General features: G+C 41.1%; 1 protein-coding gene across 4 annotated transcripts in view; it reads right to left on the reverse strand.

Moving 5' to 3' along the window:
• Positions 1-112: 112 nt before the first annotated feature.
• AVL9 (AVL9 cell migration associated) overlaps positions 113-13389 on the reverse strand; it is a 170654-nt gene continuing 157377 nt past the window's right edge. For all 4 annotated transcript variants that reach the window (XM_058183863.1, XM_058183867.1, XM_058183866.1 and 1 more), the window contains one exon: positions 113-1968. In XM_058183863.1, coding sequence (XP_058039846.1) covers positions 1874-1968 — 95 coding nt within the window. In that variant the 3' untranslated portion in view covers positions 113-1873. The remainder of the gene's footprint in view (positions 1969-13389) is intronic.

Consider the following 13389-nt stretch of genomic DNA (forward strand, 5'->3'; position numbering starts at 1 on the left):
TCTATTTCACTTTTCTGTTCAAAATTAATTATTCATTAGAACAAGTACTATCATTGTGCTTAAACTCTAGTCAATAGCACAGTATGTCCAGCTATCTGTAAATTAAATTCAGAGTTGATAGCTTTACAGCAAGTTCTTGTGGTAAAATGCTTCTTTGTAAGCCCTGTTAACAGTTATACGTGCAGAACTGCATTGTACTTTAAGAACTAGATTTACAAAAAGGACTAGTAATGCACTATTAAAATAACATTGTTGTTTGACAAATCACGATATTTGTTACATTTCAGTTATCAAAATGTTAGGAAAAGGCAATTAGCTTCCTTCCAATGGAATTAGCTGTCCTTTATAAACATTTGCCACATTATGCAGCAATGTACCTATCAAATATTCTATTTAATCTTTATAAAGGTAGCACATGGACACTTGGTGTGCCAAAATTGGTTACTAGTTTTCATAAAATTGATTTGGAACACAATAGATATTTACTGTAGATATAAACTAATATATATTACAACAAAAATATTACAGTAGAAGTTTTCATGATTTAATCAGAATTTCCATTCACCCCAGATAATGTAGCCAATCATTAAAGCAATTGCATAAATTAAAAATCTAATTTCAGAACTGACACAGCACAGTGCTAACATAGTGTAAGCCGCCCTGAGTCTTCGGAGAAGGGCGGGATATAAATGCAAATAATAATAATAATAAAAAAAGTGAATAGACAGGAATGTTGCTAATACAAATTTGATAACAGGCATTCTTATCCCTACTTTATAAGAAAATTGTGGAAATTAATTGTGACTAGGAATATTTTTGAAATAAATTTATTTAGAAAGATACAATCATATTTTCCCCTTAAATTCAGAATACAAGAATCTCTGATTACAGTAAACAAAACCAAATGCAGCCAAGAAAGAAATAATGTACTACTAATTTTAATATTCAGTTGTCTAAAAACCTAATAATCTAGCTATAGCTGTCATAATTTGTATTAACAATCTATTCATTCTTCCTACCATTACATCAACTCTGAAAAGGAAAATCAGCAATTGTGGTCATAGGATTATTTCAAAATGAAAATGGTTCCAAAATAAATATCTTAAGTCATTGTTTTAAACTGGGCCATATTGTATTTTCATAGGCATCAATGAGATCACTTTTTTCTTTCAAAATGATTGAACAGATGGGGCAAAAATTACTAGTTAACACATGCTGACTAGAAAATGTTATAGCAGCTATGGAAAAAAAAGAGCCTAATTGAGGAGAGGTAGGTAATTTGTTAGTATTTAGATCAAGACATTTAAATGTTACATGAAATTGCATTACATTCCCATTAACATAAAAAACAGTATTAGAATTATTTGGTGTGAAAAGTTAACTAACACTGCAATAGTTGTCACCTAAATGATGAGATGGTGTAAAATTTTTAAATACTATCTTAGCCTTTTTAAAGACTACTTAAATCTTTGCTTATTTAAATCTCATTAATTTCCATTTCCAGTTACATTGAACTTGCAGAAGGGAAAAGATATTACAAATACAAATGTGAATATATTTTTATGTATTAAATGTTGAAATATTACCTCCATATACACTATCATGTTCCATACTGAAATATAATTCAACTCTGAAAAACAATGCTAAACAATTTAACTTAAAATACAACTAAATGGACAGATCACCATCCTCCAAAATACAAAAATAAATCTGGAACAAGTTTCAAATATAAAGCAAAGAAGTATAAAAGCAGTTGCCAAATTATAACCTGTGATGCAGTTCATCTTCATGCAGCTTGAATTCAAGGGTCTATGCTTTTATAGCGAAGCCTTTTGGTTTCTTAAAAGAAATGCAAGAACTTGCCCCAGAAGAATTATTCCCCAAGGCTTTGAGAGGACTGGGTGAAAGTAGAAAGCCATGAAGACATTGCTGATTTTGCACTGGTGAGAGCTCCTCCAACTGACTGACCTGTATTATGAAACAAAATAAGAGGTGGGAGGGGAGAACAAAATTAATCAGAATAGATTAAGAATATATGCCAGAAGCTCTTTTGTTTGCATGATAATATTTTATTCATTATGGTAACCATTAGGCCATATCAGAATATAAAATATAGAACAATAAGACCACAGGTAACAAAATAAAAGATAAGCATGGCATGGAATTGGGTTATTTGAGTGACTGCTTCTCCTCAGTCACATCAAACTATCCCATCAAGTCTGGCAGGAAAGATATGTCACAGGTCCAATCCATAAAGGAACATTATCTTATGGGGAGCCAGAAAGACAACTTTTTCTGCCTAATACCCACCCTCTATAACAGAGTTTTCAGTCCTTTCCAGCTTTATATTTGCATTTGTACGAGCAGCGGGTAAGCCCATCACTTCCACAGCCTGGTTCCAAATGGCTCAAGGCCCAGGGATTTGGAAACCCCTGCTCTATAATATTAATCCCCTGGAGATCATACTGGCCCTAATTTTGATGGCCTTCAAAAGAGTTGAAAACATGGCTTTGCCATTTGATCTGGGGAGCCAGTGATATGAGTATGGAGCCTACCAGGTGGCACTATTGTTAGGAAACTAAGTTCACTCTTCCAATCAAGTTATGGGATTTTTTAAAAAAACAGTATCTATTGTTTCAATACTTTTAAATGATTGTTGCATATTTATTTTGTTTTATTGTTTTTGTATGAACTGTGTATGCCATTCAGCATTACATCTTTAAGTTGAGTAGCTATATAAATTTAGGCCATGAATGAATGAATGAATGAATTAATAAATAAAAGGCAGAATTAAAAGGAAATCTAAATCATATTTTTGCATTACATTTACGATTTACCACAATCACATCTTATATGCAATTCTCAATTCTACTGTTAAATAAAGGACCGTGTTATAGATAGTATTTGGGTTTCTACTACGCATGAAATACATTTTAATATCTGGATCCCAATAAGCCATTTTAAAAATATATTATCCAAGATATTGATTTGGATAATTATTTTATTGGATAATAAAGACAGAGATATTGATATTAAATATTAAAGGATTTTTACCAAGTACCGAATGACAAAGGAATTATGAACAAAGGAGAGCTTCTGGTCATAACTCATATATTTGAATGCCAATTGTATAATAAAGACTCTGTCTTTATTATACAATTGACATTCAAATAATGTAAGAGTTATGACCAGAATTGCTCATTTGTTTCATAATTCCTTTGTCATATGGTACTTGGTAAAAATTCTTTAATATTTAATCATTGTGTCCAGCTGCTGAAATCTCGCTGGAGAAATATCCCCCTAAGATGCTTGGGCATTTCTATATTTAAATATTTTGCAGGTTGGAAGATGACTTTATAGAAGCTGAGGGTCTTCAATGAGCTGAAGGTAGCTATATCTCTTTGAGCTTCTACAATATATTCAAGATTGTTTGGGCAGCAGTCTTCTTGTTTTCCAGAGACAGATAGACAAGAAACTGGAAGACCACAACTCCAGATATAGTTTGTGACTTATGTAGTTCAACAATTGAGAGGTCCTTGATGCTCTCTGAACTTGGTTGTTTTCTTGCAGATGCTTCATTATCCAAGCTAGGTAACAATTCAAGAATTCACTAGCTGAAATTCAATCTGTACTATCAGGCATATTTTTGGAAGTCTGTCAGTTTCCATAGCAATAGCACTTACGCTTATATATCATTCCATAGCGCTATACAGCACTCTAAGCCAAGGGTGTCAAATACAAGGCCCAGGGACTAGATCTGGCCTGCAATGTGGTCAGAGCCAGCCTGCAGGGCCATCCTGGAAAATATAAGGGGCTGGCCCGTGTAGTTTTGGCCCAGTCTACTCAATACAAAGAGTTAACTTTGGGCCAGCATGGCTTTGGCCTAGTCTACTCAATGTGAAGAGGAAACATCGGGCCAGTGTGGCTTCAGCCTGGGCTACCCAATGTGGAGAGGAAACATTGGGCCAGGCCTGCTTCGGCCCAGTCTACCCAACATGAAGAGGAAATATTGGGCCATTCTGGCTTCGGCCCTGTCTACCCAGTGCGAAGAGGAAACACTCCAGCAGTTTGGGGAATGGCGTCAAGCTGGCCAAGCCCACCCAGTTGGCCACATCCTGTGAGTAGCGTCAAGCTGGCCATGCCTACCCAGTCAGCCACACCTGCCCAGTCGTCCCCTCCCCAAAAGTCAACCACAGCCCTGATGTGGTCCTCAATGAAATTGAGTTTGACACCCCTGCTCTAAGCGGTTTACAAATGTCAGGATATTGCCCCCAACAATCTGGGTCCTCATTTTACTAACCTAGGAAAGATGGAAGGCTAAATCAACCTCCAGCAGGTCAGGATCAAATTCTAGGCCGTGGCTAATTCTGCCACAGCATTCTATAGCATTACAGCATTCTAGCCACTGTACCACCACAGCTGCTAGCACTGATTTTGCTGTAATAATTGTGTGCATTGATTTTAGAAAATACATTCCCAATGTGGCTCTAACTGCAGCAATTGAGATCCTTCTAGCCACATTCAAAATACTTCTCAGATATTGTGTGTTATCTATAATTTGTATGTTTTATTTGAATTCCATATAGTGAGTATAGAAGTACCTATACCATTGGTATTGACCATTGCAGCATCCCCATGCTCACATGATTTACATTTGGATGCTTGACAACAGACTCACATTTATGATGGTGGCAGTGTCCAGGGATCATGTTATAATCTTTTGCAACCTTCTGACAAGGAAAATCAATAGGACAGCTGAATTCACTTAATAATCATGCTACTAATTTAACAACTGCAGTGATTCACTTAACAAATGTGGCAAGAAAAGTCGTAAAATGAGGCAAAACTCAACAAATGTCTCACTTAGCAACATAAATTTTGGGCTCAATACCTGTAAAATTGAATATGATAATGTCATATTGTAAGCTTACAGCAAAGTGTTGCAATATCTCAGGCATGTGTGCTTCAGGATTCTTCATTAGTACTGTTAAATCATTAATAAGGAGACTATATGGCACTGGTGCATATATGCATCTCTTCCTTATCTTTTTAAATATTGATACTGCTTGGATGATTTCATTGACTCCAAATCACAATCTCAAGCAAGGATTTTGTGCAAAGGATTTTGATCAGTGCAAGCAGGCTTGATGCCATATAGAGGATAAACAATTTTCTCCATAATGTTTCGCTGTTAAAAGTGTCAAAGACTACACTCTATAAGCTCAGCAAATGGTTGACTCTCCTTGCTCACAAATTTAATAATTAGATAATTAAAGATACAGCACTCAGTAGTAGATCGATTCTGTCTAAAGTCAGACTGTTGTTCTGTGAGACCTACATATAATAGGATTTATTCCTAAAGGGGACCTGGTTGGGTGCAGAAGGTGGGGTTCCCCTTATCGAGATGAGCCCACCAGGTTTCCAGGCATTCCATCAACCGAGGGCCCAGGGTAGGGATGGGGGGGTAGCAGTTGTTATTCACGAGGGTCTAGAACCGAGGGAGGTCACTGTCCCGTAGATAGCCGGTTGTGAAACCCTTCTGGTAAAGTGGGGCCGTGGGGTACAGGTGGGCATGCTGGTTACGTACCTGGCTCCTTGCTGCATGGCAGCAACCCTGCCCGAGTTGTCGGAGATGATAGCCGGGATGGCGGTTGAGACCCCCAGACTTATGGTTATGGGAGACTTCAACTTGCTGTTGGTGGGTGAATCATCGACGGCAGTTCGGGAGTTCATGGCTTCCATGGCAGCCTTGGACCTGACCCAGGTAGTTAATGGTTCCACCCACACTGGGGGTAACACTCTGGACCTGATTTTTGTCTCGGGACAGTGGCTTAATGATCTGGATTTAGGGGAATTAATTGTTAAACCCTTGTCATGGTCAGATCATTTACTCCTTCAGCTAGACTTTCGAACCACCGCACCCCGCCGCAGGGAGATGGAGCCGGTCCGATGGTTCCGTCCCAGGCGCCTGATGGACCCTGAGAGGTTTCTGACGGAGCTTGGGCCATTTCCTGGGGAATTAGCCCACGGCTTGGTTGAAGAACTGGTGGCCGCCTGGGAGGAGGCGGCCACCGGGGCTTTGGACCGCGTCATGCCTTTGCGGCCTCTAAACCCAGCGCCGAACTCGCCCAGCTCCTTGGTATAAGGAAGAGCTGAGAGAGATGAAGCGCCGGAAAAGATGCCTAGAGAGTGCCTGGAGGTCCAGCCGCACCGAATCCGACTGAATACTAGTTAGGTCACATTTTCAGACCTATTTAGTGGCGATAAGAACGGCGAAACGTAATTATTTCTCCCCTCTTATCGCATCGGCAGATAATTGCCCAGCTACCCTGTTTAGGGTGACCCGCTCCCTGCTTTCGCAGGAGGCTCGGGAGGACACCTTGCAGGGATGTGCTGAGGATTTTGTACAGTATCTGTCCGATAATTTTGCTCGGATTCGGGATGGACTGGACGCTGATTGGATAGATTCGGGCAAGGGGACGGGGACAAGTCTTGTGGATATTACCTGGGCTGAGTTTGATCCTGTGACTCCTGATGACATGGACAGGTTGTTGGCTAGGCTGAATCCCACCACATGTTTATTGTACCAGGAGGGACACATGTGTCCCTCCTGGTTGGTACTGGCCACACGGGAGGTGACACGAGGCTGGCTCCTGGGAGTTACCAACGCTTCCTTGTTGGGGGGAATTTTCCCCACCGCCTTGAAAGAGGCGGTGGTGAGGCCCCTCCTCAAGAAGCCATCCCTGGACCCAGCTGTATTGGTGAACTATCGTCCAGTCTCCAACCTTTGCTTTCTGGTGAAGGTTGTTGAGAGTGTGGTGGCATATCAGCTTCCCCAATACCTGGAGGAATCTGTCTTTCTAGATCCGTTCCAGTCCGGCTTCAGACCTGGCTACAGCACTGAGACGGCTTTAATCACGTTGGTGGATGACCTCTGGAGGGCTCGGGACAAGGGATGTTCCTCTGTCCTGGTCCTGCTAGATCTCTCGGCGGCTTTTGATACCATCGACCATGGTATCCTGCTGCGGCGGTTGGAGGGATTGGGGGTGGGGGACACTGTCTATCGGTGGTTCTCCTCCTATCTCTCTGACCGTTCGCAGATGGTGTTGGCAGGGGGCAGAGATCGACCTCTAAGTGCCTCACATGTGGGGTGCCTCAGGGGTCTGTTCTCTCGCCTCTCCTGTTCAACATCTACATGAAGCCGCTGGGTGAGGGTATCCGCGGTTTCGGGGTAGATTATCATCTGTACGCTGATGATACTCAGCTGTACATTTCCACCCCGAAGCACCCCAGCGAAGCTGTTGAGGTGATGGACCGGTGTCTTGAGGCCGTGCGGGTCTGGATGGGGAGGAACAGGCTCCAGCTCAACCCCACCAAGAAAGAGTGGCTGTGGGTTCCGGCGTCCCGGTACAGTCAGCTTATGCTTTCGCTGACTGTTGGAAGTGAAGTTCTGACCCCCAGGGGAAGGGTACGCAACTTGGGCGTTCTGCTGGACGATCGGCTGTCCCTAGAAGAACATCTGACAGCCGTCGCCAGGGGAGCATTTTATCAGGTCCGCCTGATTCGCCAGTTGCGCCCCTTTCTTGACCGGGACTCCTTACGCACGGTCACTCACGCCCTCGTTGCCTCTCGCTTGGACTATTGCAATGCTCTCTACATGGGGCTCCCCTTGAAGAGCACCAGGAGGCTCCAGCTAGTCCAGAATGCGGCTGCGCAGGTAATTGAGGGAGGACCACGTTGCTCCCACATAACACCTATCCTGCGTGGCCTGCACTGGCTGCCAGTAGCCTTCCGGGTGCAATTCAAGGTGTTAGTGATCACCTTCAAAGCGCTCCATGGCTTAGGACCGGGTTATCTACGAGACTGCCTTCTGCCACCGATAGCCTCCCAATGACCTGTGCGCTCCCAGAGAGTGGGCCTGCTCCGGGTGCCATCATCCAAACAATGTCGGTTGGTGGCCCCCAGGGGAAGAGCCTTCTCTGTGGCAGCACCGGCCCTTTGGAACGAGTTACCTCCGGGGTTACGCCAACTCCCTGACCTCCGAACCTTCAAGCGGGAATTGAAGACTTTACTATTTAATTGTGCGGGACTAGCCTAAGTGTGTTTTAATTAATTTATTTATAATTTTAAATTTTAAAGGGTTTTATATCGGTCTATGACCGTTTTAGTTAATTGGGCCTATTAAATATTTCGTTTTAAATTTGTTTTAAATTTGTGATTTATACTTTGTATATTCTGTGTTTTAATATGGCTGTGAACCGCCCTGAGTCCTTTAGGAGAAGGGCGGTATAGAAATTAAATTATAAATAAATAAATAAATAAATAAATAAGGCATTGTAACAAAGATTTGCTACTGTGTTTCCCGAAAAATAAGATAGGGTCTTATTTTCTTTTGAACCCCAAAATAAGGGCTTGGCCTTATCGGTGTGTGTGTCTTATTATTTTGGGGGTGGAGGCAGCACCGCCGTGAGTTTCATCATACCGGCACAGATGGCGTCCAGCCACTTGTGGCTGCGCCGGTATGTCGAACCTCACAGCTGTGCTTCCATTCGTGCATGCAACAAGAGAAGCCTTGCAGAATCCTGCTCCACAAGGTTCAACGAATCTCACAAAGACTCATTTCTGACAGGTGGGGTGGGGGAGAAGCAAGATGCATGCAGCAAGATGTGACTCCCCTTGCCTTCTCTTCTCCCCCACCCTCGCTGGGCATGGCAGGGCTCCTGCCCCTTGCTTAGCCACCTGCCCACTTTAGGGATGCAATTTAGGGGTGGCAAGTGGGGCAGGCAAGAAGCGGGATGCGCGGCTTACCTTTCAAGCTCTGTCGCATTCCTCGCCGTTGTGTCCAGGAAAACACGTTGTAAAAAAAAAACTTATGAGTTCAAACTTCTCAAACTTGCAAGAAGTTTATTTTTATAACATGTTTCCCTGGACACAACGTCGAGGAACGCCACGGAGCTGGAAAGGTAAGATGCGTGTCTCAGGGTAGAGCATGTCCCATCCCACCCCAACGGCAACAGCAGCCTGGTTGATTCTCTTCCCTACTGTTTCTTTATTGAGAGGGGAGGCAGATGGGGTGGGGTAGAAGCGAAATGTGTGAAGCAAGTCCTGGCTCCCCTTGCCATCGCTTCTCCCCCACCTTGCCGGGTATGGTAGGGCTCCTGCGCCTTGCTTAGCCACCTACCCCCTTTAGGGATGCAATTTTGGGGGGGAGGGGGCGTGGCCAGCATCACGATGGGATGGTATGCCCCAGTGCTCTGGGGTAAATGCCGAAATTCCTGCTGTTTTGGGGGTTCTCAATGAACCATAGCTGTCCTGGAGGGACAATGAAGAAAGAAGGCATTGGCCGGTGCGAACAGGGAAGTTGCAAATTCCCTGCAACACCAGCATCCAGCCTTCGACCCAACAACAGGAAAGGCAGCCATTAGAAGCTGTCAAAGTCAGGACGGCCACATAAGAAGATTGAGCAGGAGGCGAGATCTGAATAGAGTATTATTTTTTTTTAGGGCAAAATTTTTATTTTCCATAATAATTCCCACAATTTGACCAGTGTACAATACAATCACTTATCCAACAATCAATCCTATACTCAAATTATACTCAATCAGGGCTGCTCGACTGCCACTCTCTCCCTTAATCCTTTCTTCCCTTCTCATCCTTCTTCAACTTTCCCCACCATCCTTCTCCTCACTTTCCTACTTCCCCTCCTCTTTCCCACTTCTCACTACCATCCTTTCTAACCCTCTATCTTCTCCTTCTTTTCCTCCTCCTATCCTTCTCCCTCCCTTCTTTCCTACCTACCCACCTGCCTACCTACTTTCTTCCTTCTTTACTCCTCTTTCCTTACCCTTTCCCTTCGGGAGTGGTTACCGAGCAGTCCCGACTTTACACCATTCCAACTTGTTTAATTCTACCATTATTCCTGTACAATGGCAACCAATCAATTTATAGTCTTCCCCTTCCCCCCCATTTCCCCCCCCCCTCCCAAGACTTCCCAGAACAGAATACAGGGTATTGTAACTAACAAACATAATCTAAAATATAACATAAAACATATTCCATTTCACACCATCACACTATCAATTCCCTTCTTTCTTAAACTAATACATAGCAATTCCTAACTTCACTCAAAAACTAATTGATATTTTTTAATCTGATACTTATTTTGAATATAATCAATCCACTTCCTCCATTCCAAAATATATTTTTCTTGTGTACAGTCTTTCAAGTAGGCAGAAATTTTTGCCATTTCTGCTAAATTTGATATTTTACTAATCCATTTTCCAATTGTAGGCAAGTCTTCTTTCTTCCAATATCTGAACAGAGTATTGTTACCGGGCGAGCGATTGCCTACTCGCAGGTAAGAAGAAAAAACTTTTAAAGTCAAAAATTTTCTGACCTAAAGTTAGTGGCTAATTGGCATGCGGAAACTTAAAGTGAGAGAAAGCAAACAACAAAGAGGATTTACAAGACAAAATCCCTAAAAGAAACAATGTTCCATCAGGATTTAAAAGTGGTTTTGGAAGAAAATGTAAATGTTGAAAGGAGAAGAAGACTGAGAGGAAGCATCTTTTGCTAACAAAAGGATTTAATAGAGGAAGAAAAAGAAACTGCTTTTGTGTATTATTTTGTTGCTGGGAGTTGTGAATTGGACTCATTGCTGGAGAAGAAAAGAAGAGATGACATTGTATTGTATTGTTTTGTCTAAGGGGAGGAGGAACATTGGAACATTGAAGGAGTACTTGTTTGAACAGCTGTGGTAAAGATCAAGATTGAAATTGAAACCTGGACTTAGGAAAAAAACCCAAAAAACATTTGAACTGGCCTCCATTTGGAAATAGAAAAAAGGGGAAAAAAAGAGAGAGACACTATTTTGACCTTGAATTTGGACTATATATAAAATAAATAAATCTAAAAAGTTTTTCTCCTCATATCGAAAAGATTGAGAATTGGGAGGAATTATGGGAGATGCTTCAAATGGTGCGAGAGTCCTTTAATGGGAACAAACAAGCAGAAGTATGGCTTAAAAATAAAAAAAGAAATTATGAGGAAACAAGAACAAAAATATAATGTTGAAAAAGAAATGAGTGAGGATAATATAGATGATCATATTGGGATTGATAGTGAAAGAATAAAAATGGAGAGAGGGAAAGATATTTTAAAAAAGAAAGGGAAAAAAGATTGAGGGGGAAAATTAAAAGAGTGAAAAAAATAGATGATTAGCAGTGACAGAACAAAGAGAAGAGGAGGAAATAGAGAAAAACTGAGGGGGAAAATTAAAAGGGTAAAAGTTAGAAGAAATATATGGATTATTGTAAAAAGGTAGTAAAAAAGGTTGAATGCATGGAATGAGAGAATTAAAGTCAATGGCAAGGAAAAAATTTTTAAATATATAAAAGAATGGAAAATTCAGCAGATGAAATGTGAAAGATAGCATGGTTTATAAGTGAAAATGATTGAAATTAAGATGTAAAAGGGAATAAAATTGAAATGTTAGTAAATGATGTACACTATTGGAAGAAAATAATAGGTATTGAATTGTGAACAAAAACAAGCCTGAATATATTTGAATATATTAGGATAAATGTTGAAATAGTTAAAAAAAAAAAATGAAAGAGGACTTCCGGTGGCACCTCATCGTTGATGGCGGTCTTTTTTAGACCGCCAGCCCTGTGATCTCGTAGAGCTGCTCAGACAGCGCAAATCAGCTGTCTGGCAGCTCGGAAACCTTTCCTTCGGGTGAAGAGGGAAAGGTGAGCAATCGAGCTGAGGTAGAGCCCCCCGGAAAACCCAAGGATAGGGTAGAGCCCCCCGGAAAGCCCCAGGATGATACTGGAGGCTTGAGGGTGAGGGCTCCCTCCCAAGCTCGACAAGCTCCGGATCTGGGACACCTCTGCAGAAAAGCAGAGCAAAACACTGCGACCACATCTGCGATCAATATTGAATCTGGAATGGATTTTTAAGCAGACAGAGGAAAATTAGGAGCACCGGCAGTTGAAAGTATCAAATTCTAACTCCTCAGTCATCGTATATATATTTTTTTGAAATGACTTAAAAAGAAGGCAGGAAATGGCATCTCAGTTGTAACAAGGCATAAAAACAAAAGTTAAAGGAAGTGCTCATTAAAGCTGTCAGCGCTGAAGTTATGCAAAGAGATTAAGCCAAGGAATGATTTTAATTAATTTGATTAATTTAATTACAATGCTTAAGAGAAGATCTGAAGATTTCCTCTTTTTTTTCTTTTTCTTTTTGTAGAGTTTAAAGTTTAGCAGAAAATGGCTTTTAAGCAAACAAGATTAAATGTTTCTAAGAACGTTGAAGCTTTTCCAGTTCAAATACACAAGCTAAATGAAGATATGAAAGAATATCTAAAGGGTTTAATAGATCAAAAATTTAGTGAATTAGAAAAAGAAATATTGGAACTTAAAAACACGGTGGAAGCCGACTTCCAGTCGGCGCCACCTTTCTCGCTGGGTGCCTAATTAAGGCACTCCGCACTGGATATTGTAAAAGCCAGTGAAAACAGCGAAGAGCAGCTGTTCCCAGCTTCAATTTCCCTCTCTGGTTGAAAGAGAGAGAATAGAGCAGGAAAGGAGTGGTAGATTCCCCTAGGGGCTTTGTTTTTGTCATGCAGAGTCCCTAAGGGTTGAATCCCATTGAATCCTGCTTTAATCTCCGGTCTTCAGCGCGCTCCTGCAAAAGCAGGAAAAGAGGAAGGTGTCCACCTCTGCTCAATTGATTTCTTTTTGTGGATTTCTATATGCAGACGGAAGAAGCACGAGTGAACAATTATTGGATTGCAAGTATTTTTGATTTCCTGACTTCCACCTTTTAAAAAGAGAAACTTTTTGCCCCCCTTGCTTTAACTGACTGTTTAAAATGGCGTTTGAGAGGAAATGAAAGTAAAGTGAAGTAAAGTGGAAAGGAGCAAGCTGCGTAACTAAGAAGCTAGGAAACATTATTTGTGGATTGTAACGAACTGAGCTCTCCTATACTTAAAGGAAAAATCATGTTTACTTGCTGAGAAAGTGAAAGTGAATGGAGATTTTATTTTATTGTGCTGGACTGTGGACTGTTGGATTATATTAGTTTGTTTAAGTATTTCATAAGGGGATTCTCAGCAAGAACTTTGCCATGGAGTTTCTTTCAGAAGAATGGATTTGTGACTTTATACAGGATTATACAGAAAGAATGTATTTAATTATTCAAAAATACGAATTGATAAAAAATGGGGACGTTTTGGATGAGAGCTTGGAGGAAATTAACCAGTGTAATCAGTACTTGGAATATGGAATGGAGGTGCAAGCAAAAACGGATAAAAATGAAGATTTGATCGTGAATAAACAAGATGATGTAAAAAGGCTTTTTAAAAAAAAGTTTAGATGAAATGCC

The sequence above is a fragment of the Ahaetulla prasina genome, chromosome 4 (assembly GCF_028640845.1).
Source record: "Ahaetulla prasina isolate Xishuangbanna chromosome 4, ASM2864084v1, whole genome shotgun sequence".
Lineage (NCBI taxonomy): Eukaryota > Metazoa > Chordata > Lepidosauria > Squamata > Colubridae > Ahaetulla > Ahaetulla prasina.